At 41.7% G+C, this 24,628-nt stretch overlaps 1 protein-coding gene across 1 annotated transcript in view; it reads left to right on the forward strand.

Moving 5' to 3' along the window:
- ELAPOR2 (endosome-lysosome associated apoptosis and autophagy regulator family member 2) overlaps positions 1 to 24,628 on the forward strand; it is a 407,006-nt gene that overhangs the window by 314,748 nt on the left and 67,630 nt on the right. Inside the window, exons 16-19 of the mRNA XM_086919742.1 lie at positions 8,779 to 8,968; positions 10,137 to 10,230; positions 14,283 to 14,384; positions 18,564 to 18,690. Of these exons, the coding sequence (XP_086775868.1) occupies positions 8,779 to 8,968; positions 10,137 to 10,230; positions 14,283 to 14,384; positions 18,564 to 18,690 (513 nt within the window). The remainder of the gene's footprint in view (positions 1 to 8,778; positions 8,969 to 10,136; positions 10,231 to 14,282; positions 14,385 to 18,563; positions 18,691 to 24,628) is intronic.

A 24,628-nucleotide genomic window follows, 5' to 3' on the forward strand; every position in this document is an offset into this window, starting at 1 on the left:
CAGCTGGCCTGCCAGGTCGTTGGGATCCACCTTGTGGCCTCAAGCAGCAGTGCTGAGTAGATTGCCCTATGAATGACCCCATGTGGTTTCCAGTGGGAACCTGAGAATGGCACTCACTCAATTTGTGAGAGGGTGGATGCCTACTTGGACCTTGATAAACTATGGGTCCATATTTGTTCAGTATGGGAACCAGTAAAAAGGGTAGGAAGGCAGGATTGTTTTACGTGCCCTCCGATCGGGCAGGGCTGACACCAGTTTTGCAGACCTTGCTCATCCTTTACATGTGCTGCCTACGTATTTATGGGGTAAAACTGATGAAAATGCTGCAGCAGTCCATGGCATAGAGCAACAGTTGACAAGTTTGACTTATAGAGTGGGGCTGGCCGAGTAGAGCGATTGGAGGGAGAGGTGAGAATGAGTCGATTGAAAACTGCAATGACAGAGAATATTGGTGATGTAAAAGACTATGAATTCTTTATGACGTGGTGCAGAAAAAGACTGTGCTGATGGAAGAGAGGCTTCTGCTATCTTTCCTAAGCTTGAATCCCAGGACACTAGCCAGAAAAAGGACTATTCTTGGCCTTAGGGAGGACCTGGTGTGCAAGGTTTGCAAATATGGGTTGACCTAAAATTGAAACTGAAGGGGGTCTACAAGGGACAAATACTCCTGTTCTGATAGGTTGAGTGTGCCTAGATATTTATTAAGGGTCAGGACAATAGCATAGGGTGATGGTGTTCTGTATTTGACAGAGAAAATTAGCACAGCCGAGGGACAATGCTACTACATTCCTATTAGGTTTTGCAGGCCTGGTGCTTAGATCCTCAGAATTGAGGATAGAGGGCTTTAATCTTTCCTTGTTCTTATATGTTTCCTTCCTCTTCTTAACTCCTGGCTTGTTGAGTTACAGTGTTTGCTTAAGCTTGATGTACTTTGTAAGTGCATATTTGATCTTTAAATCAACCAGGCGATGGAGCATATTCATACCAACTTATTTTCCACTTTGGCCGGCTACTTTTATCTCGTAGCCAATAAGAGATCATGCCCAAAAAAACAGGCCCACTGGTTTAATAAACCCTGTTGGAGGGCCAAATCTGCACTCGTCAAGGAGGTCAAGTTTGGCTCTCTGCAGAGTATTAGAGTGGCCAGATTCACTTATAAAAGTGTAATCGCAGAGTCCAAGTCTGATTGGGAGGCTTCAAGATGGGCAAGCATAAAAGAATTAAGGGTGGGCGTAGTAGGCGTAGTGGGGCTACGCAAAGCTACGTGAAGTGGGCATGATGCTACGCTCGCTCACGCGCTTCGCGTCACCCCACTACGCGCCTCCCACCTCCCTCCCGCCCTCCTTTACATACATAAATTTAAGTAATAAGTGCAGTAAAAGTAAATGAAAGCACTAACCTGGTCTACGGCGTCCCGGGGCTCCCTCTTCTATTTTGCGCCGACTTCTCCCATCGAAATGCGCATGCACGGCCGCCCATGCATGCGTATTTCTCGCGAGTGGAAAAGGGTGTGAGGCAGGGCTGCGTACTGGCCCCTATGCTTTTCTCTCTGTTCCTTAACGGATTGATTGACCATCTATTGGGTGCGAGGGATTTAGACTCACCTACTTTAGCAGCCCGTAAGATACCAGCCCTGATGTTCGCTGACGATACCCTATTGTTATCAAAATCTTCCATGGGTATTCAGAGAACTTTGGAGGCGTTCTGCTCTTTTTGTAGTACTAGAAATTTGGAGATCAATCACTCCAAAACCAAATATATGATTTTTAATGCTAAAGCACCCAACTGCCCCCACCCCACCTAGATGGCTCGCGGTAGCAAAAAGTTTCCAATTTTGAATATTTAGGGGTAACCCTTATTGATAAGATGGAATGGGGGTCCCACACGGCCAAGGCAAACTTGAAGCTGGCGCAAGCCACTGGTGGTATTTTAAAGGTCTATAACGAGTGTTCTTATAAAACCTTGGGTCCACCACTGGAAATTTATAGAGCTCAGGCGAGAGGGGGGGGGGGGGCGCTTTATGGTGTAGAGCTATAGGCCCATACCAATTCCACCTCTCTGCCTACTACTGAACAGCTTCTTCAGGTGCCTATTGAGACTCCCCCAGAGTACCCCCTGACCCCGTTACGGCTAGATCTGGGCCTGCCCCCTATTCAGTAGGTAATATCGAACCTCCCCTTGCTGTACTGGAGGCGTCTTTGGTCTACTCCAGAGCTGCTAAGCTATAGAGAGGACCTAAGGGACCTATTGTCCATAAGGGGTGTGGACAAAATCCCCTGGCTAAAACATGTCAAGCAGCTCTGCTATTTATTAGGTAGGGGTGACATGTGGTTATCTCCTGAGCAAACTTGTGCCCTGACCCGAGGAGGCTGTTGGTCAACGTACTCAAGCAATACCGATTGGATCGGACACTAGCAAGCTCATCTTTGGGTGGGTTGACCGAGAGATTTCCGGTGGTCAAGGAAAAGTACCTATTTGAGAAATTCCTGGACTACATTCAGCCCCCACTGGCAAAGAAACTATATATCCAGTTTAGATATGGAACACTTCCAGTGAGGGCAGTGACGAACAAGTGGTCATCCGCTCCCCTTGTTGCCAGCTCTTGCCCTGGGTGTGAAAGTAGCAAAGAGACAGATCTGCACGTTCTGCTCTTCTGCCCTTTCTACTCTAAGGCCAGAGCAAAAGGGATTATTTTACTATGTAAGTCCATGGGCCTTAGGGATTACAGGGAAGTTTTTAGATTGTTGAAATACGATACCTCCCCCTTGACTGTGTTTGCGACCTCTAGATATCTTTTGTCGATGTGGTGTACGAGAAGCGCTAACATTAAAACTAATATATGTCAAACTGTTATTAGGGCGCTACCATAAACACTTCATTGTACAAGGACTTTTTAATGTCACTACTTTTACGGTATGCTTCTCCTTCTTGTGTACTTTTTTTCATGGAAACGACTTGCCCAAGTTTTTAATGTTGTATATAAAATCATTTTTATTTCTCTACATTTATATGATTTTAAAGCCCATTGTACTATCTATATTGGTATGTTTTATCCAAATGTTTGCAATTTGTGCTTTTATGGTTTTTAACCAATAATAAAGCTGACTGACTGACTCTTTAAATCAATTTGAACTTTGTTGTAATGTAGTGGACTTGTTAGTCCGTGTTAACTAAGGTTCACCTCTGTTAGGGCATCATGTTCCAACATTCAGTATTGTTTGTTGACTCTCATGTCCTTTTATGGCTGCTAATAAAAAGATTTAATCTTGACCTGTAGTTCAGCCAGAGCTCAGTGAGGTTTTTGACAGATGTATTTCTTATGATATGTGGGAGATGTACATATGACATTTAACTTTCGCACTACTTGTGTAATATCTGAGCCATCTACTGTGGGTTTACAGGAAACTGAACTAGACCAATCACTAGTACCATTTTGGGGCCAGGCTTACACACTGTAGATCTTAATACTAGTTTCTCCAGGGCACTGAAACGTCTAATACTTGCCAAAAATAAAGTCCAGAAAAAGGTGAAAAATCAGGGGTGACCATGCTGAAAATGTGGAAAGGCATACATTTGCTCCAATTGCCCATTTGTAATGCTAATATAAACACTGTAGTCCATGCATAACATGATTTTAATAGGATAAGAATATTTTGGGGTGAGGTATTCATTGAATTGATTTTGCTGCTTTTGTTTCTTTTCCCGAAAAGAAGATGCTAATTAGTTTAAATTATTAGAAATGATCACGCAGCTTGTTTTGCTTTTTGTTAGATTGGGTAAAGTTTGTATTATGTGCTTTGATGATGACCAATAGAATTACTTTATGGGGTAGGAATACAAGACATAAAGAACTATTAACTATTGAATAAATAAAATGTGTACGTTTTGAAGATATGGTATAGTGACAATGGGTGCTAGGAATATTTGAAGACGTTTGAGTCAGTTTTAGAAAAGTATATGATTAAGAGTAGTTCCATTAGCTTTTCTTTACTCACTTGCAGGAATAGGTTTTCAAATTCTGTAGATGTCAGTCTAATCTAGTAGGTAATGATATGCCTGATTTATTTTTTTATACTGTGCCCCTCCCTATTTGTTCCAATATCTAGAGAAAACCCTAGTCCATGAAATTTTACTATTGCTAGATAAAATGGATGAAGACATGTGTTGCTTATTTTGGCATAGACTGAGTAATTGCTTAAGTAAGATAAAACCTGTATGAAAACTCCTTGATATTCACGGTTCAGTATTTTGCATACCTTTAATCTCCGCAATTTTAACATGCTACATTTTTAGTCTCCCGTCATCATCCTGACATTCTTTTGCAGTTTCTATCTTTGAGTCAAATCAAATCCACATTAATCTCCCACTTTTCTGTTTTCATATACGCTTCACGTGCCACCGTTGCAGCTTCCTTACCAAGTAGGGTAATACACTCCCAAGGTATCGTCCTAAGAATTCCTTCTCAACGTTGCCATTTGCAATCTCTTTAAGTTAAGCTTTTAGGTGCTCAACATGTAATCACTGAAGGGTTTATCCCTTGTACTGTGGGGTAGCTTGTGGAGTCGCAATGGTTGTATTGCCACAGGAACCATCAAGGCCTCTCCCAGTGGTGGGGTATAAGCGAACGTAATGGGTATTTGTTAGGGTCCAGAAAAACACTTGAAAGGGTCTGAATCTGTGGTGTGTTGACAATTGTCTTAATGAGGAAGATAGTTGGGGTGTCTGAGTCTGACTTGCCCAGTATCACAGGTGTCGATGGTTGAACAGGTACTTTCTGGATAAGTTTGTAGTGCATTAGCTTCCGGCGAAACCACTGTGTCTGCTCCGCTCTTTGCAACTACCTGAGCTGTAGCGCCTGATGCCAGTTCTGCGTTGTATCAGGGAGGTTTATATAGCTATTCATCTATAAAAGTGCCTTCCACCTCACTCTCCATTTCTGTGACATCCTTAAGTATCTTTTTATCGTTAGGCTTTTCCTTTTCTACTTCCTTGCTCTCTGTTAGGGGTAAGCTCAAATTGTGTTGATCACTTCCTCTCTCCATCTCTCCTGCCTGTCATCATCCTGTATGCTTATCCATGGGTAAGCCGTATTGTGGACCTTTAGTGTGAAGCTTTTTCTTTTCTTTTCATTTGTGATCTGTTTGCAAAGATTTAGGACCTCAAATTGAGTGGGTCTAGGCTGAGGTCTCAAGTCATACATTCTCCTGCTCAAATTTTAAATTCTGGGAATATGAAAAATGCAGCTCAGTGGGACCCATAATTCCCCAGCTTTTAATGTATATTCTTGCCATTGGCTAAGCCACATGCTTGTGTTTAACCCTTTCTATGCCACCATTACCCTAGATGTTGTGCCGGAATTTCTCTTCCTTATTTGCATCTTTCTCTTTTTGGAAAAGGGATTTCCAAATCTGGCAGTATTCTCAGTCAGTCCTCGTCCCAATCTCACGCACTAGCCCTACTAATGAGTTCTTGATCTTACTTCCAAAACCAGCATGTCTCATTCAAAGGTCACCCTGTTGTAGCGCGGCTTCAGTGTTTGCCAGCCAATCCCTGCATGGCACCTAGTGACATAAACACCTGTTTACGGCCAGCATTTCCTTAACTACCTTTCTCAGAGTTATCGTTTTGTCTGCTCATTCCATAAAGACATTTCCACAACACTGAGGATACTACCTACTTTCGCTCACCTGTGGACTGTCAACCTGTAGGAGCCTACTGCACACACCATACTCGGTCCTTAATGAATAATGACCTAGCTCGTTTAGTATATTCACACCATAGAAATGTTAAATCCTTATCTTGGTGTGGCTGATAGCTGACACATGAGCAGACAAATTCAACAGTTTGACAAATCTAATTGAGGTACCTCTCTTCAATTTTATGCCATATACATAAACAATTCCCACTTTTTCTGCTTCAAAAATTGAAAAACCCACAATAACTACCATCCACACAAGTCCAAGAGTTAATGCCACATAGTAGACTTCAACATCTGGCCACTGCATTCCACCACGATACTTCAAACTGCAATTTTCAACATGTACAGCTTGGCTCTTCACTTACCATTCACTTGAGCACAATTCTCTACTGATACAACCTTCTGATTTGGGTTTCTGCAACAAAAGTCTCATCTTCAGGAATCAGGATTGGGTTGGGACTGGGTCAGTTTAAATCTCGTGACAAAAGCTGCATTATTTATGAAGGTACTGTAATTGGCTCTGTAGAGAACTTACATCATTCAAGTAGATCCAGTCAATGCCAAGCAGATCCAATCAAAACCAGTCTCTGCTACTTGATCTGTCAGAACGCAAATCTGTCTCTCATTTGCTTACCCAATGCAGTGCAGTCCCTATTCGGACATTGGTGCTCTCCGATTGGACCATCTCTAATACATTTGGGTTTACACATAGAAATGAGACTAACATTCTCGATAAGAATGAGAGACCCGGACCAAAATTATAAAAACTTAATGTAAAGAATAATACAGTGTATAAGCTGGCCCATCGGCCAGGTTAGCTTAAAGGCATATTGATCATAAGCATAACGTTTTGGTACGTTCAATAGAAAATCAAGCATTGATTTGCCTTCTAAGTAAAGGGAAAAGGGCTATATGCAATAGTGATGAAGCGTGTCCTTTTATAGCAAATGAAACAAAGGAATGCATATATAAACATGAGTACATGGTTCACAGGGTAGTCGCCAATAGGAAATAAGCAAGAAGAAACAATTTATTATATATATATATATATATATATATATATATATATATATATATATATATATATATATATATATATATATATATATATATATATATATATATAATATTTTTTGCAGTAGATTATCTCATAAGGCTGGTATTATGGAGTGGGAAATAACAAAAATATAAGCACTTATCTATACCACCGTCGCTGGCTGCCACCTCTTCTTCCTCTGTCCTTCTTCCACAGGAAGCAAACAGCCTTCCAGAATCCCCTAACCAATCACAATGCTGCTTAGCAGCGTTGTGATTGGTCTGAGAGCCGTGGTTTGGGGTTCAGATGGGGGCTGGCAAGCTGTGCATGCTTTATACAAAGGCTTGCCCTGCCAAACCATCATGAGCTCAGCCCCGCCCCCCCTGGCTTCAGGTGCAACCTGAATACAGAAAACAAAATGATAAAAACTAATGTTAATATCATTTTTTTTTTAATTCAGCTTTCAATTCAATTAGTGGGGTGACGCTCCTCTGCCTCAGTGGAGGAGCTGCCACTGTGTTTTAGTTCCAAAATATTTATGTATTATGCCCAGGAGCAAAAATCTTTCTGAAATTTGTGAGCTGGAACAACATCTTTTTGGTGTGACACAATGATAAACAGAGTCATCTTTCGTATTGCCCTGAGAATCTGAACCACATTGCTTCTGGAAACCATACTGAATCCCTCAATGGCGTCTTTCAGAAAAGAAGTGAAAGCACTATTGATGGAACACTTTCTATACTTGAAATGTACCTTCTCTGCCCTTTGGACTATGTTATGATGCTTCCTTTTCACACTTGTTTTTCTTCCTTTTATGGACTTCCTCTCCCAGACAGGCGCTGCTACATCCAGTTTCGTTCCTGGAAGTATGGTTGTTTTCAACACCTTTATTTGTTATAAGCTCATGTATATTGTCTTCGCGGTGTTGCGGTTATGTCGGTCCTTTTGTGTACTCCTGTATCCTCTTGTTGTTTTTCTGACCTACTCGTCTCCCTCTCTTTTGGCCCTGATCATTTCTAAAGCACTCTGATAATCTCTTGCTTCATGTTTACGCTATATTAAACTCTATGAATATATAAATACATGTCTAAAAACAGGGCACAATCGAAGTGCTCTTTTTTGCAAGTGTGCAAGTTTACTTTATCTATCACCAGGCAGAATCACTATGTTTCCTGTGCGACACTAGGAACTACCACAATGGTAATTGCAAACTGTGCAAAGCCAATGGGTCACACCTATGCACGACCTTTTGACTTTTTGCCAATGTGTTTTAGCAATGTTGTACACCAGAGTGGCTGCTGTTCAGCATGGCTAAGAAGTATTGGCGTAGAGTTGAGTGGCAAAGAATGGACTAGAGTGGGTGAAGAATGGAGTAGTGTCATGCAGTGTCATGCAGTGAATGGACATTGAGTGGAGGGGAGTACAGTTGATTTACATAGAGTGGAGTGTCATAGAGTGGAGTAGAGTGGCATAGAGTGTCGTAGAGTGAAGTGTCATAAAATAGAGTGAAATGTCATAAAATCATACTAACAGGCATGCTTCACGGGTGGGATGAAGTCATGCTGGACAGCCTAAAACAAAAGCAAGTTAACAAATAGAAAGCCAGAAAATGTTAGTTACAAACCTCAAAGCCAATGATAAACAAGGGTTGAATACATACCCAGGGAAGCTTTCAGAATGCCCACAAGAAGTATTTTCACAACCAGACATCTTTGCTATCTGGTAGGCTTTGACCTAAAAATGTGCCATTGCATGAAGACATTCACATTCCCACAGACATAATTGACACATTGTAGAATCATGAAAACAAAAATGTCAAATCATACGTCAAGTAGGATGTGACAAAAGGTTTCTTTAAGTAGTTCTGGAAACTTGCCACTAGTGCAGCTCTGCATGGCAGATTTCACATTGTTGGGGGAATTTGGTCTTCTTTGAAAAGTCTTCACACCTTTTGTGAATGAACTTCCTGTAACCTTACATAATACATTACCAGATCTGGAAATGCAGAATACTAACATGTTATCCTGATTTTCATTTTTTTAAGGGGGACAAAAATGCTCTTTGTACTGACAACGTTACAGATGTTACCTCAAAAGTTGTGGATTATGTAACCGAAGATACATCTCATTTTGTGAAATCCTTTGTTTGCCAATCTACTATAATCCCGTCAGACAGAAAAGGCTTCAGAATGGCGCTTTCATCTCAGTCTATCAGCCTTGCGGACACTTTCCTAGGTATTTACTGCATGTAATGTTTTGTGTATGCTGAAGGTCCATTCACTGTTTTACAGACACAAAATCATATCCATTTTAGAAGAAGTTGGTCAGAGTAAACCTAGGCATTTATTGTTACACTTTGCTTCTGAAATACCTTTTGTTGTGCTGACAATGGGAGAAATTCCACTGTTGACCATCCTTCTGTCCCTGCCATTCTACATCACAATGGTAACTCTGCCAGAAATAAAGGTATACCAGCCCCTGCCCCTCTCTCTGTGAAATAACTCCACTGTAAGGACAGTGGAATTTCAGGGATAGATAAGTATAATTTCCACAACTTGTTGGGTATCACCCTAAACATGGTGGGATAAACAGATTCACTCTGGGAATACAGTTTCATTATCTACACATACCTGCAGAAATAGGCACAGGTGGTTTTCTTTCAGAGATTTCTCATTCAGTGGTCTACTTGACACATGATAGAGCCCTTTGGCATACCTCAGATTTCCTGTACTAAAGAGGTAAATTCCAGGAAAGTGTTAACATAAAATCTGTCAGCCAAATTGTAACCAAGCCATATCTTTCCAGGCTGAAAAATGTATTCATAACATTAACAGTGGGCTACAGATCCAGTTCATTGTGTGATTATATTATTGGTCATTGGTAACATGCATTTGTGGGTCTTCGTATAAAGTCAATACACCTTTCTTGGTCTTAATCATTTTGTTGAGTGCAAGTCATTTTACAGCCACTTGGAACTAGGCACCTCCACTGTATGAGAATACAATCTAATACTACTTTGAAAGAATGCAGTGCAAATTCACTCATTTGCTCTGACCAACAATTAAAATGTTTATAATAACCACTAACACATCAGAAAGCTGGTAATTGTTTTGACGGATGAATAGAAAACGTAATGGGGTGTATTCTATTACAAAAACTCAATGGAAACTGTTTGAGATCCCTTTTTAGGTCTCGGCTTGATCTTGCATGCACTGACTCTTTGAGACATATTGTTTACTGTTAGTGGGCTTGGAGGCCACTCATTACTTACCATGGGATGGCTTCAAAGCCACTTTCAATTGCTGGTTTCCTGATGGTTTATTATGTGTTTTTTTAACTTAATGCACTTAAATTATGTATTTTTGATTATAATCGTATGTGAAATTGTATTTATTTTATTTAGGAGTCACCATTAATACAACTCTTAACAATATCACTGTCAAAGAAGACCTGTTTCCAGGTCGAGGGACCATGCCTGATGTGCATTTCTTTTACAAGTAAGTCAATATTTGTGTTTGACTTACACATTTTTTTTTATCTACACATGGAAAACCATCAAATATCTACAGCAAGAGGTCTTTGTGAATACGCTTGTTAAAGCACTCTGACATTGTGTATAGTTATTCATAAAGTACTTTAATGCATGAGCTTCCATGGACATGAATTAATTGATAAGCAAACAGCATAGTTACTAAGAAAGAAACGGTAGTCTTGGAATGAGATGGCAGTTAATTTGGTTGATCAATTGTGTCACATTGTTACACTCAGTCTGGTTAAGAAACTCCATTTTACATGCTCACATTCTTAAGTTGCCTTATCTCCCTAAACACTCTGACATTTGACACACATTCATTTGCATGCAAATGCAGGATAATATTCTTTAAACTCAGTTTTGCTTACACTACCACTTTATAAGTACTCTTATTAGAACACCTTTAACGTTCTGTACAAGGGCTAAGTTCATCATGCAAGATGATGTTATTTGTTTTGGCTGCTCAACGGCAGCTATTAAAATCGAATAAAATGTAGGGGACTGACTGGAACATTAGCATGGTAATATGGGTGCTGTAATCAAGCCTTTGTTTCGGCAGAGCAGTATTTTGCTCCTTCATATCACTGCCCTGTGTCCAAAAGCAATAGAATGGTGTGTTGTAAGCCAACTGACTGATTTCAGCATCATATAGCAATGACTATCTGTCCACCAGTCAAGTTTCTGTCCACATTACAGCATCAAAACAGTAAGTGTTATGGTCCTAATCCTCTTTTTCGCATTTTGGAAACATTTTACTCCTGCTCGTTTATCCTTCAGTGCAATTAACCACAGAAGCCTAAATCACTACTTGGGACACTGCATGGGAATCGAAGGCCTAGTGCATAATGTTGAGTTGTTTTTCATTATTCCTCACTAATAGGAACCAAATTATGGATCTGGTGAACCAAAACTCAGAGGAAGCAGAAATGCATGTGACATACTTCAGAGTTCGATCCTCCCACCTGCATACTAAAACTTGTGCTTACATCCCCTTTGTCTAGACTTTGCAAAGGTAGACGTGGCCTTCTTTAATGACACTCAAATTTGCCTTTAAAAACACACCATCACGGACAACTTGTTGCTATGATCATGTTTCAACATTGATAAAAATGTATTTGCTCAAAGACTTTCAGCTCCGATAGAGTTCCTTCATTTATCTCCTTTGCACAAATGCAAGCTAAACTCCAAATTCCGTACCTTTGAAACCGGATGGTCTCTCCCATACTTTCAGGGTACTTACACCATGCACCATTCCCTGATACTAAACTCACCACGCAATAATGTGTTCAAAGAATCACCTCTGAGCTACTCTATAAAAATAAAATGAAACGCCTCGTTTGTTAAGAGTGCTTGAAAATTGTCATCCATGCTCTGTGATCTCTTGACACAAGATCAGTAACTTGGGTCTAGCAAAGGCTGTCAGTCATATATTGTGCTGCTAAAATCTATTCTACATTTTGCGGTATCATGGAGCATCTGATATTAAAAATGAGACTAGTTCTTGCCTCATTATCAGGAAACTCCACGGCTACCTTTTAAATGCAAGGATAACCTTCAAACTCTACTCCTTTGCCTTCATAGCAAAGAAGAAGAATGTCAGCTCAAGCTACCTTTCTGATCTGATATCTATCTCTGGTGTTGACCTAGAATCACTTGGTCTTTGGGAGGTGATCTCAAATTAGAACTCTTTTCCATTCATTATTAGAACCTAGCCCATTTAAGGAAGCAACCAAAGACACAGTGGTCCCTCTTCCTTATACTTCTAATGCTTGCCTTTATATTAAATTTACTAAAGTCAACTATCCCTTTAAATAACTCAACATTATGGCTGTGTCTGCTCTTGTACATTATATAGGAATATTCTACTCATGGTTATTGCACATGCTCATTCTATTTAATGTGATGGTCTTAGGTCTAAAGCACCTACATACCCACGAGTGCTAGTGCACTATATGAGAACTGTAGCAAATGGGTTCCACCTCTTTAATCCCACTGGATTGTTTGCTTTTGAAGTACCTGGTTTTGAACTTTCACTGTGAATTCAATAGAAACTCTGTAATAATGGATTGGATGTGCTAACCACTTAAAATAAGGCATGTTGCTGGACAGCTAGTGTAGGAGACTCTGGGAGCATTACCTCATGAGCATGTGATGTGAACACCTGCACACATGTTCAAACTACATGTGAGATTACCCTCTAGCTCAGCCTATTATCTGTGCACAGGTAGCTTGTCACAAGGTCAAGGGCAAGGGTCAGATCTCACCATCTTTGGGCATACCGGTGACCCTTTGTTCATAATATGTTTCGCGGTTGTCAATCCCCAACTACCTTTGGTTAATCGGGTGATGAATAACACCGCCCAAACATACACCCGATTAACCGAAGGTAGTTGGGGATTGACAACCGCAACACATATTATGAACAAAGGGTCACCGGTATGCCCAAAGAGGACATGATAGCGGTACTCATTGATCGCTGATCTGAAGCAGAAAGATGAGATCGGACCTTTGCCCTGAAGAAATTGCCACAAATCATAATAAGCAATGAAACATGTTGGCCCTCTAAAATTAGAAGGTAACTGAGTGTGTTTTAAACAAGCAAACCCACGGCAGAGACTAAAGAATGTTAGCTAGTGATGGTTTACCTCATTTTTAATAGAACAAGGTAGTCCTAATAGCAGTAGGTACCACTTTGTTAGGGGTCAGGAGTTAAGCAATAGGGAGACACGTCCTATAGCTTATTTTATCCAGCTAATCACAACTCACTGATTAGGGATAGTATTTGCTCACAAAACTTGCACACTGCTTAGATTTATAAAAGTTTATTGTCGTCACAATTTTTGTTGATATGGAAGCGCTAATGATGAGAACCAGAGTCCACTGGTGACAACGAATCAGTGGACTCCCATGGGGTTACTTCCGTGAGGCGTTCTATACCTTGTACACATTTTTTTGTACAAGGTATGGAGCGCCTCACGGAAGTAATCCCATGGGAGTCCACTGACTCTGCACTGATTGTCACATTTTTGTTGTTAAATTGCATGTTCAAAATGTTGTATATATCACACATATGTTGAAATTTATTTTCACATTGGTGTAGAATGACTTGTGGCATATCTTGATAACTACCACCCATTGCATTGTGTCTAGCGAAGGTATGGGGTTTATTGTGGTCTTAATGTACAGGGCTCGATAGAGGTGCAAACTATTAGGATTGTGTCCCCATAGCGATTTCCACCTATCTACATGTATATATTTGTACATTCATGCCTAATTTTGAGTAATGTGTGTAAAAAAGTTCTTTTAGTTTTTAGAAGTAAAAGCACTGACTAAACCAGGTTCAATGAGTGTTGTTTGTTGTGCGCTTGCAAACTGGGGTACTAGCCCATGTCCCGTCTCCTAGGCTACTTCCCTTGCAACCCTGTGAGGGTCAGGTGCTACAACGGGGTACTTTGTTCCCAGTAGACAGAAGGTTGCTGTTTTTTACCTGTGAAGGACTCCTATCCTTCACTTATAATAACCCATTTTCTTACAAGAATGATACATGTGTAACATTTAAACTGCTGTGTTCTAATTTTCTTTTAAATTATTAATGACTTGTGAGGAGTCCTGGCTTTACACTACTGAGGGTATCCATTTTCATCCTTCTCCTTACATAATAAGTATGGTATTTTTTTTTATTTACCTACAATTTATTATGCTCTCACTTGTTAACAATTCCTTACTGTTACTATTCAATTTATGACTGGTGCCTTTCCAGAGTCATATTTTATGGTCTGTGAGCATATCATCTTACTCCTTTTGTGTTTGGTACTCACATGCAGGGGTACTTTACTTGAAGAATATAAGTCATTGCACTTTTTCACAGCAGCATTTATTGTACAGTCCTGTGACATAAAGATATTGCTACATAAATATAGAGAAATGTGTACATTTCCCCTATAGTCCCTTCTGATTTATAGGTACCAAACATAACTGTATATATAAATGTCAAGCAATTTGTCTTCTCTGTCACAGGGCATCTGAAATTACATCTTCCTGCGACAATGGACGAGCCACTGTTATATCTATGAGGTGCAACCCTACGAAAACTGGTGAAGGAGAACTTTCTGTGCCCAGGTAATTTATTTTGAATTTGTGTTACTAGTATTACAGTTTTATGACCAGAGTCACTGTCTTTGTAATAAGTAAAATGTGTAATACCACCATAACCATTTCAATACGGAAAATTATGAACACCTAAACTTGTATTTTAAAGTAAACTATTTGGAACCTGTTCCTTTGATCAAGGTAATCGAATCATTTATTACTTATTTAAAATGTTACAGTAGGAAATTATTATCCTTACCATGATGTATCCCTAGATTTTTGCCCTATCTGTTTTGGCTGGTTGTAGATCTCTGCACACTTTACCATTCCTAACTAGTAGCAAATTGCCTCTGCTCCTCCTTTCAGGATGATGAAATTCGTGTACGCCTAGTTGGCATATTTACTGAGGTTTCGCCTGGCTAGAATTGGAGGGCTGTCCTTCTCTGTATTGTCTAGCTAAACATGGAATACGTTTCCAACATCATTTCATTCAATCTTGGAATTACAGTTTAGTGAAGAACAAAAAACCTATCTTTTTTATTTGAGCCGATGGTGTGCAGTAAGTGCCCTTTAACAGTTTCATTGCAGAAGAGACACTCTGTGGAGCAACTGTGAATTCTATAAAATACTTAATTTGTTCATATTTAACTTGCCTATAAGCCCCTAATATATGGTAAGAAGTAAACCCACAACCTGTAAGTTTAATGTTACTAGTGGACTGAATCGCCTATTGTGCCATCAACTGCAGTGACAGTTTAAAGCATGGATTCAGGCCTACCATTGTAGCCTAAATGTAGCAGTTTAAATACTGCAATTTGATCTACAAAAATAAACTCTTGTGGCAGGCCTAACCCCTCCTTTTAACGAATAATAAGTCCCTTCTAAGTAAGCCTTAATTCCAAATAAGGCATGGTGCATGATATTTAAAAGAAGGATGTGTAAACGTTTAATGCAAAACATGTCCTTACAGTAGCTAGGCCCCCCAAAAACTATTTTCACTGACGCAAGGTAAACTGTTAGTTAGAAAAGCATTTAGAGTTATTATTCAAATTAAATAGTGCTATCTCCATCTAGGAACCAGCTAAAAAGTTTCTTCATGATCTTTTAAAAGTAGTTATTACAAACACAGCCCAGTTTGTCGGGTTTGCACTAAATATTTCACAAAAGCTACTGTTAAAAAGTCTGCCTAAGACTAAGGTTATCACTGAGGAGCTACTTGATGAAGTGTGAACAGCACCAATGTGTTCATATGCCCCAACGCATTCAATTCATTGTCTTGATTAATTGTACATATGTATATAAATCATCCACTGTTGAGTCTTTTCCATACAGCCATAATTCACAATTTCAGATGTCACGACCAGAATCTGTGGCTGACACAGTATGTTCAAGGTGGCATTCTCTCGGTGTCAGTGACGGATTCTGGTGGTGACATCTCTTGGGATGTACAAACATATTGATTCCCTGAAGAAGTTCCTTTCAGAGAAAAATATGGCAGCTATGGCAGGATCACCTTTTATGGAGATTTACTAATAAAGGATATAGAACAAACCACTCAACAGTTTTTTTTGTGTGATGCTTCTGAACATTGAAATTATATAGTGTTTCCTGATTAATGTTGTATTGTTAGTTCTGCCCTAGCAGCTGCACCGCTTGCAGCCAGTGATGTGCACCCTTTAACCATTGTGCCAATGGGCTAGGATATGTTGTAGCTTGTTTGCCTTAGCTGCTGTGTAATTTCTTCATAGCAATCTGTGTAGTTCCATTGACTTCTTCCTGTCCAGATTCATTTTGACCTTGCATACTGTAACAAATAGTAATAGTAGTACTTTACTGTCTCGATTTAAAAACAATATATATCTTATATTCATAACCATAAAAACTTGGTTAGTAAAAAACATACAAAACATGCAAACTAAAACTAAAACCATTGCTTCAAAAACTACACATGAAACAGGCATATTATAACACAGTACTGCTACCAACTTCAATGGACTGAAAGCTCTTGTGCTTCATGTTGCTCTCACGGGCAATGATCATCCTTTCTACTTCAGATGGATTTTACACTTCAATGTCTTACGGTGAAGAACTGGGTTGTTGCTTGAAGGAGGTGAAACCCTACTCAAGTAACAACCACAATCCTTGTCAGAGAGAACTACAGGCCGACCACAATTGAGTGTGGCCCCAAAACAGCGCCCAAATAGTCTAGTTGAAAAGTTACCCTCTGCAGTTCAGCACGAAAATGTTTATTCACGGCAGAGGAGACTGCGAGGAGCATGGGTAGTATCGCAGGTGGTCATCAATGTAACAGGAAGAGCAGGCCTGGCATCACGGACAGTCGTAGCTATAGTTCAAAGATTCTGTTGGCCGTTGTGGATGGTCATGCTGGAGCTTTGCATTGGCCATCACCATGAGCTGTTAATACTGTATCACAAAGTGCAGATCTTGTGTTGCCGGTCATTGATAGGGGTCACTGTAGTGTAAAAAGTCTGGTTCATTGGAGCTTCATGTTTAAGGTCAGGGCTGGCAGAAATATTTTGGCATGTATGGGTCCGTTCACGGTCATGAAGAGCCCAAAACTTTAGGACGTCTCCTTTTGTTGTAGGAGGAGCTCCACTGTTGTCAAACCAAGGGTCCAGGACATGAGAGGCACATCTTGGGATTAGGAACTCACTCCAGTAGAGGCCAGAAGGACCTTAGCAGGTCCAGTTGCAGGCCCAGGCTTGTGCAGTAGAGCAGGTAAGCTCAGCAGTTGCAGAAAGGCCTCTGGAGCTTGTCGTGTCACTGTAGCCCTTCATAGGAGGTCGTTCAGCTGACCCTTGGAGTTGCTTCAGCCTGGGCGCAGGTCAGGTCTTCCTTTTCAGACAGTAGGGAAGGCGTCAGGCAGCAAAGTAATCCTATGGCAGCAGGGCAATCCTTCTTTTGTAGTATCCACAGGTCGAGGAGTGTACTGAAGAGTAGGTGTGAGGGTTCCCTTTTTACACCTGGTGTCCACTTTGAAGTGGAAGAAATTTCTGGAGTCCAACCCCTACAGATGTGTCTGGAATTTCCTGCGTCCCTCTCCTGATCTGAGTCTGTAGGCACAATAGGCTAGTTTGAAGTCCTTTGTGTGTAAGCTGAGGCGGGGTCTTTGAAGTGCAAGTGTGACAGATGACAGGCCGCCTCCCTCATCAAGTCAAGATGGGCAATCTTGCCAACTCCCAGATCCTCTATTGTGTGTCTGTCTGGTAGGAATAAACACACACAAACTGCTAACTGCACCTAGTCATGTGCAAGCACTAAATTGTTGGAGCAATAAAAAGACAACTTTCTAAAAGTGGCATTTACAGAGTTGTGACTTAACACTTGACTTTACCACTTTAAGGATTTAAATTACAATTCCACAGACAACAAACATGACCTCCCACTTACCCCCAAACAAATGTTATTACTAATTAAATACAATAAGTTAAACCTATGTTATTCTGTGGGAGAGGTAGGCTTTGCAATTGTGAAAAATGTAAGTGAATATTTTTCACTACCAAGAAGTAAAACTTAATAGTACATGTCAAATGTAATAAATACATAGACTGCACCCTGCCCCATGGACTGTTTAGGGCCTACCCTTGGGGTGACTTGTATGTATTAAATGGGAAAGTTTAGGCCTTGCAAAAGGTATATTTTGCCAGGCCACAATGGCAGTTTAACATTGCACATACAGGCTATAGTGGCAGGGGAGAGACAGGTTTTAAAAGGCTACTTAAGTGGGTGGAACAATAAGTTCTGCAGGCCCACTAGTAGCTTTTAATTTACCAGCCCTGGGTATATTGTATACCACTTTGCTAGGGACTTACCAGTAAATTAAGTATGTCAATTAGATGTAAGCAATTTTACCGTGTTTAGGGGAGTGTGCATAAACATTTTAGCACTCATTAGTACAGGTAAAGTGTCCCAGAGCCAACAAAATCGAATTCAGTAAAACAGGAGGAATGAAGGCTAAATATTTTGGAGAACCACGCCAAGGATGTCAAGTCCAACACTTGCTGAAGTACCAAACTCAGGTTGGGGATTTGACTTACCAAAATGGAGTGCATCTATGGAATTGTGCATCTTGGCTTCGAGTTTCAAATATTCGTAAATACTTGTTAAATGTGGTGTTCGGCAGCAGATAAAAATGTTCGTTTTCTGTGTCATCGTCACAAGTGCTTTAAGTGGGTTTTTATTCTTCAGAAACTGCCCAGCTGGAACATGTGATGGCTGCACCTTCTTCTTCCTATGGGAACATGCAGATGCCTGTCCCTTGTGCACGCACAGCGATTACCATGAGATCGAGAAGGCCTGCAAAGATGGGATTCAGGTATCATGCTTGTGGCTTCCGCTAATGTTTTTGGAGGACATTGGTTTCCATTTATTGTAAAATTAAGGAAATGGTAATAGTAACCAACAAAAAACTGAAACAACCGGACAGAGTAGGCTGCGGAAAGTGATTTGTAACTAGGAATTATTGTAAGTTATATAGTCATTGTGTTTTCTAAGAATGTCTGTACATCTGTAATAAACCAGGAGACCGCATGGGAAAAATATCCCCCTCTTAAGCGAACTCCCATGAAAGGGTATGTAAGACAAAAAATAATATATTTCCAATGTTATGAATGTGTTGTGGATCAGGCTGATGTTCTGTTTGACATTGATTGGCAAATATTTTCTCATTGAAAGGTATTTTGTATTCAGTGCTTAACTTGTAGAGCCACTCTATGTGGGCCAGGGTACCAAGATGACTATGGGAGGTTCTGCCTGGTACACATCATACCTGTGAATAGTGTACCACTATGGGTATCAATAATTTAGGTGTTTGGCTAGGGTTGATGCTAGAATTTTTGTATCCAGGTTCAGAAGGATAATTGGCTGGTAGTCACTACACTGAAGCAGATCCCTCCCATGTTTTGGAAGGCCCATTATAAGAGCTGAATTTAAGTGGGAGGATAAGCTGTCCAACATCTCCCCCGCTTCTTTATAAGGCTCATAGAGGAAATCCACTGGTTCAGATGCCATCCACTGGAAGAATTCATACGGGAAGCCATCTGCCTCGAGGTCTTATTAAACAGGAGACTGGAGATCGCTTGAACTATTTCCTCCTCCCTAATGTCCAACATTAGTAAGGTTTGTCCTTTGTCATGGAGTGTCAGTACATCAAAGAACGTATAATCATGCGCTTCCTCTGAGTTGTACAGCTCCTTCTATTAATTCGCCAACGCCTCAGCAATCACCTGTGGGTTGGAGGGCAGTTTCCCTCTAGGACAATATATGTCATGAATGATGATCAGCCCCTTTCATTGTTTTATTGTGCCTCCAGTAAATGGCATGGCTTTACTCTTGTTCATAATGGTGAATCTTAAGTCTGTATAACATCAACATGACCTTCGTGCTTTATAAGGTATTGAGATCCACTTTGGCCATTTCAAGCCTACATCTAGAATGCTCAATTGGATGTGCGATGTCCGCTCATGCCAGGCATTAGATATCTTTTTCCTAGGTTCCCTGCTGGTCTGCTCTGCAAATATTGGCTATTGCCAAGCCTCTCCTAATCTGCTCTGATGGTGGCTTTTGCATCCACCATAAGGATTTAAGGGATTTGACTTAGCCTTTGTTGTCTGTCAGATAGGTGGTTACATGCTTTTTCAAGTGCAGAGATGCATAGAATAGAGAATGATGAAGGGAGTGTCAGGGGTACACGCAAGGGAGGTTGAGCTGTGATAAAAGAGGTAGGGGAGAGGAGTAGAACTGGATGTGGCACGGTGCTGAACAGTCACTGGAGTTCAGTAGCTCTAGTCAATGAGCTGTGCAATCACACCTATGACCTAGAGATGTGTGAGAGTTTGGTAAATGCAATAAAATGCCAAAGTTCACAAGTGTGTCTTTCATTGGGGATTCTGAACCCTCGAGATCAGCTTTAGGCTTTGTGGGAGAAAAGGAACCTATTGATAGCGCTTTTACATCTTAACCATGACATGAGGAAGGGAGGGGTGGGGTGGAGCCCCAGAGAGAGTTTATAACCAGGTCTCCCTGACCATGTTGCAACTGAAGGTGATGATGGGTGGTTAGTGAATCAGTAAGGACAAGGGGATGGTTGTTGGAGATAGTGGGGCCCAAGTACAGTGTAATGTTTCTCAAGTGTTGAGTGTGACTATACTCTGGAGGTGTGAGAGGGAAGTTAAGCTAAAACTACTAAAGGCAATGTGGGCAACAACGGCAGTAACAGCAGTCACTAAGTATACTCATCTGTCTTTAGCTAATAGCCACAAAATGTTATCCCACAGACTTTGTCAGTTGATTGAGATGGCTTTAAAGGCCATCTCGTCTTTTCCCTGGTAGTGACCTGTGTGAGCCCCTCCACACAACAGTCAACCCTGTCCCTTTCAGCTTTCTGCTTGGGAAGACTATTGTGTAGGCTGCAGGTATGGTAAATGGGTGAGCTTTTGTGTTGTGGGGAACAATTGGTCGAGGGTTTCCTAGTCTGGGGCAATGGTGGGGATAAGTACATTCATTGTTCTTCCAGACTGTCAAGAAAGTAGCTCCGATCTCACCAACTCCGTGTAGTCTCTCGATTTCCCATCCATTGTGATCCAAATAGTGACTGGTTCCAAAAGGCCATACTTAATATTCCACTTCCAGAGCTGTGGCCTAAGTTGCAGAAAGGCTTTCCATTTGTAATTGGTTTCAACTGAGAAATCTGCTGCTATCTGGGTTTGGTGGCCACCCAAGCCGTAAAGGCCATGATCCGGACAGCTGTTTAAGACCAAGCAGGCCTATCCATTTAGTAGAATTTTGGAGGATGAGAGAAAGACAGGCCAAGTAGTTGTGGCATCAGGTCTGTCAGCAAGCTTCGCACATCATTGATCTGTTTCATTTTTTCATCCTTGACCCCTAATTGTGTTCCTATTGCTGATAACTCCTTAGAGGCTTCCTGCTGGGTCTTATTTGTGGTTTCTGGTGGTCTTGTACCCCCCGAAACCACTGCACTTGCAGTGTAGATTTGCTGCAGGCCACATTGTCGGTTGGGGAGTGGTGCAAGTATCCAGGAGAGAGGAAATAGTTCACCCTCAGGTGCAGCACAGGGAAAAAAGTTCAGCTGGTGTACTGCAGGTATCCCTCGTATTGGTCCAAGGGCACAGAGTATTACCGCAGCAGATCTCGGCCTATTCGGTAGTCCCAGAGGGAATGGTGCAGGGCATCCCTCTCAGATGTTGCAGAAATGCTCTAGGTTGTGCGGAAAAGGATCCAATCCTCAAGTGGTAGCGATTACTATTGCCACATACCAGACAATGTAATCCATTAGCCAGGAGGGGTCCTGATCCAGCACCTATAATAACAAGGGAGGGGCGTAAATAACTTCTTCCTAATGCCCTCGAAACTCAAACTCGTTGAGAAAGTACCACGTTCTTAGTGTTGCACCATTGATGACTAAGAAGGCAGCAAGCAAAGTGGGAAAGCCAGCCTGTCCATCCGTCTTCTACACTCATACTCCCAGTAAGAGATGCAATGCTCTGACATGTAGAGGGTTGAAAAGGGATCCTTCAGTATCACATACCTGAGGTCAGTAGGGCTACAGTGGTTCCTGAAGCAGCCTGTATCCGCTGGTAGCAGCAAGTGGGGCGGAATGGGGCCCACAGAGATCACACACACACTAGGATGTCTCGTCTGATCTACTCAGAGTGACTCTTATGGCCTCTGCCGCCTTGCTAATTCAGTGTCTGAGCACCAGGTCGGGCACTCCAGTTACCCTGTCATCTTGTGTGCCATGAGCAGAGGTGGGGGATCTCCAGGTGACCAAGGGTATTTACCACATGCTTTCTGCCCCCTGTGCATTGGTCAGGCCTGCTGTGCAAAATTGTCCGTCAGATTGCTCGCATATCTGGCTCTGTGGGCCCAATCACTTATCGACGAGCCACCTGTGGGTCTACAATGGTCGTTGAGGTGTCCAACATCAGGTTTCAGTAAGGGCACTGACAACACCAGATAGGCCACAGTTCACCCCGTGGACCTCGGGAGCTTTATGCAGAGGCAACCATGACAGTCAGCAGCCAGATTCTGACACCTGATTCTTTATAGAAAACCCTATAAGATTTCTGTGATGGTCCAAGATTACAAGTGCTATTTGGTGCTTGTCAGTGTGATATTGTTTACACACTTTGCAGGTATACAGGAGGGGCATAAACAATGGCTTCTTAATGCCCTCGAAACTCAAAATCTTTCACAGATCTTTTCCAAATCTGAGCTCATGGTTGATCTACCCCTACCCATAGTATGGTCGGATCACTGCCTTATCGGTTTCAAGGTTTCTAGCCCAGCTAGGGGCCGTCAGACCCCGCTAATAAATGGATAAACAACTACAGACCTTTCCACCGTGTCTCTCCAACTGTTTCAGGGGAAGCGTTGGAAACCTCCACTCCTCTTTTATCAGGTGATCCTGAGAGAGATGTACTCCAACTTGAAACCTGGGTGCAGAACAAAGCGCTTATACGCTAACCCCTATGACCACACGCACTCCTATAAAACCAGACTCTCAGCACCTTGGTTTAATGAGCAACTCAGAATAAGCAAAAGTACCTGCAAATGCCTAGAAAGAAAATGGTGTAAATATTTTAATTGTGATAAGAAATTGGAGTACAAATTGGCCCTAAACACAAAAGTCCCTGATGATAAAAAAAATCTATCTGAAGGATAAAATAGAGTCAGCCAGTAACAAAGGCAAGGGGATCTTCAAATTTGTGAAAGCCTTCTCCACCACGACATCTGTCGCTAGGGTTTTACCCCTCGCTCCTGAATGGACTAACCAACTAGCAAGTTTTTTTCACGAAACAATTGTGACGATTCAAGACTCCTTCTCACGGGGTCTCCTGTAGTCTTTGAGTCTGATGACCAATCAGCACTGGTTGCGGATCTCTCCTCAAAAGTGTGTCCGGCTCTTATGCAGTTTCCTATGTTACAACCTGAAGTATCCCTTGATATTCCCAAGAGTCTGAAGTCAGGGTCCCCTGTGGATCCTTGCCCAGCAAAACTGTTGACTGCGGTGGCCACAACATTAAATCCTGTGGCTAAAAAGCTATTTAACTCCTCTCTAACAACCGGCCTTGTGCCGTCCATTTGGAAACGTGCCAAAAAGGCTCCCACTGCCAAAGAAGCTCTCTGCTGACCCCACAGTGTTGGCAAACTACAGACCCATCTCACTGTTGCCGTTCTTTTCCAAAGCTTTGGAGAAAAATGTCAATACAGTGATTTCAGACTATGCCGAAAAAAATTATCTTCTGCACCGAGCCAGTCGGGTTTCAGAGCCAATTATAGTACAGAGACCGGCCTGTTGGAAGTCTCAGAACATATTAAGGAGAAGCTGGATCAGGGGGGCAAAGCCATTCTGATTTTAGTAGATCTGTCTGCGGCCTTGGACACTGTCCTGCACTGCAGACTCTTAGACAGGCTACGGGACCGTGGATTAGGCGGTTCCGTTCTGAAGTGGTTGTCCTCCTTTCTCAAGGATAGAGGCAAGGAAGTCTGGACTCCTCCTTTTGCAGCCTCTATTACCAGTCTGAAAGTTGGAGTTCCTCAGAGCTTGATACTGAGCCCTACCCTCTTCAACTTGTAAATGACCCCTTTGGCACTGCTGGCGGAGACTTGTGGCACAAAAATAATCTCTTAGGCTGATGACAGCTCCTTTTCACCCGTGACAAGGGGCCAATTTTGAGGGTGAGCAGATCAGCACCTCCCTCTCCAATGTGTTTTCATGGTTTAGGAGGAACCAGCTTAAATGTAATCCAGAGAAATCTGAAGTCATCTTCTTTGGTTCCCCTCGCGTGGTTTGGTGGAAATGCTGGTGGCCTGCGGATATGTCACCTCCTCTCAAGGTGCAAAACCATGTTAAAAATCTGGGCATCTTGATTGATACCACTCTTTCGATGAGATCCCAGGTCCAGTTGGTAGCAGGCACTTGCTTTGGGCTGCTGCCGATGCTCAGTAAAAGTCTCCCCCTTCTGCCATTTTAGCACAGGAAGACAGAAGTCCAGGCACTGGTTACCTCCAGACTGGACTATGTCAATGTCCTATACCTGGGTCTCCCTGAGTATCTGCTCAACCGTTCACAGGTAGTCCAGAATGCAGCAGCCAGAGCGGTTCTCCTGCTTAAATCCTGGACTAATATTACCCTGCACCTTAAGGCATTGCACTGGCTCCTAGTAAAAAAGAGGATCAGCTTTAAAAAAACTCTGGTGCTATTTTTGAAGGCCCTTCACGGAAGTGGTGCG

The sequence above is a fragment of the Lissotriton vulgaris genome, chromosome 1_1 (genome assembly GCF_964263255.1).
Source record: "Lissotriton vulgaris chromosome 1_1, aLisVul1.2, whole genome shotgun sequence".
NCBI lineage: Eukaryota > Metazoa > Chordata > Amphibia > Caudata > Salamandridae > Lissotriton > Lissotriton vulgaris.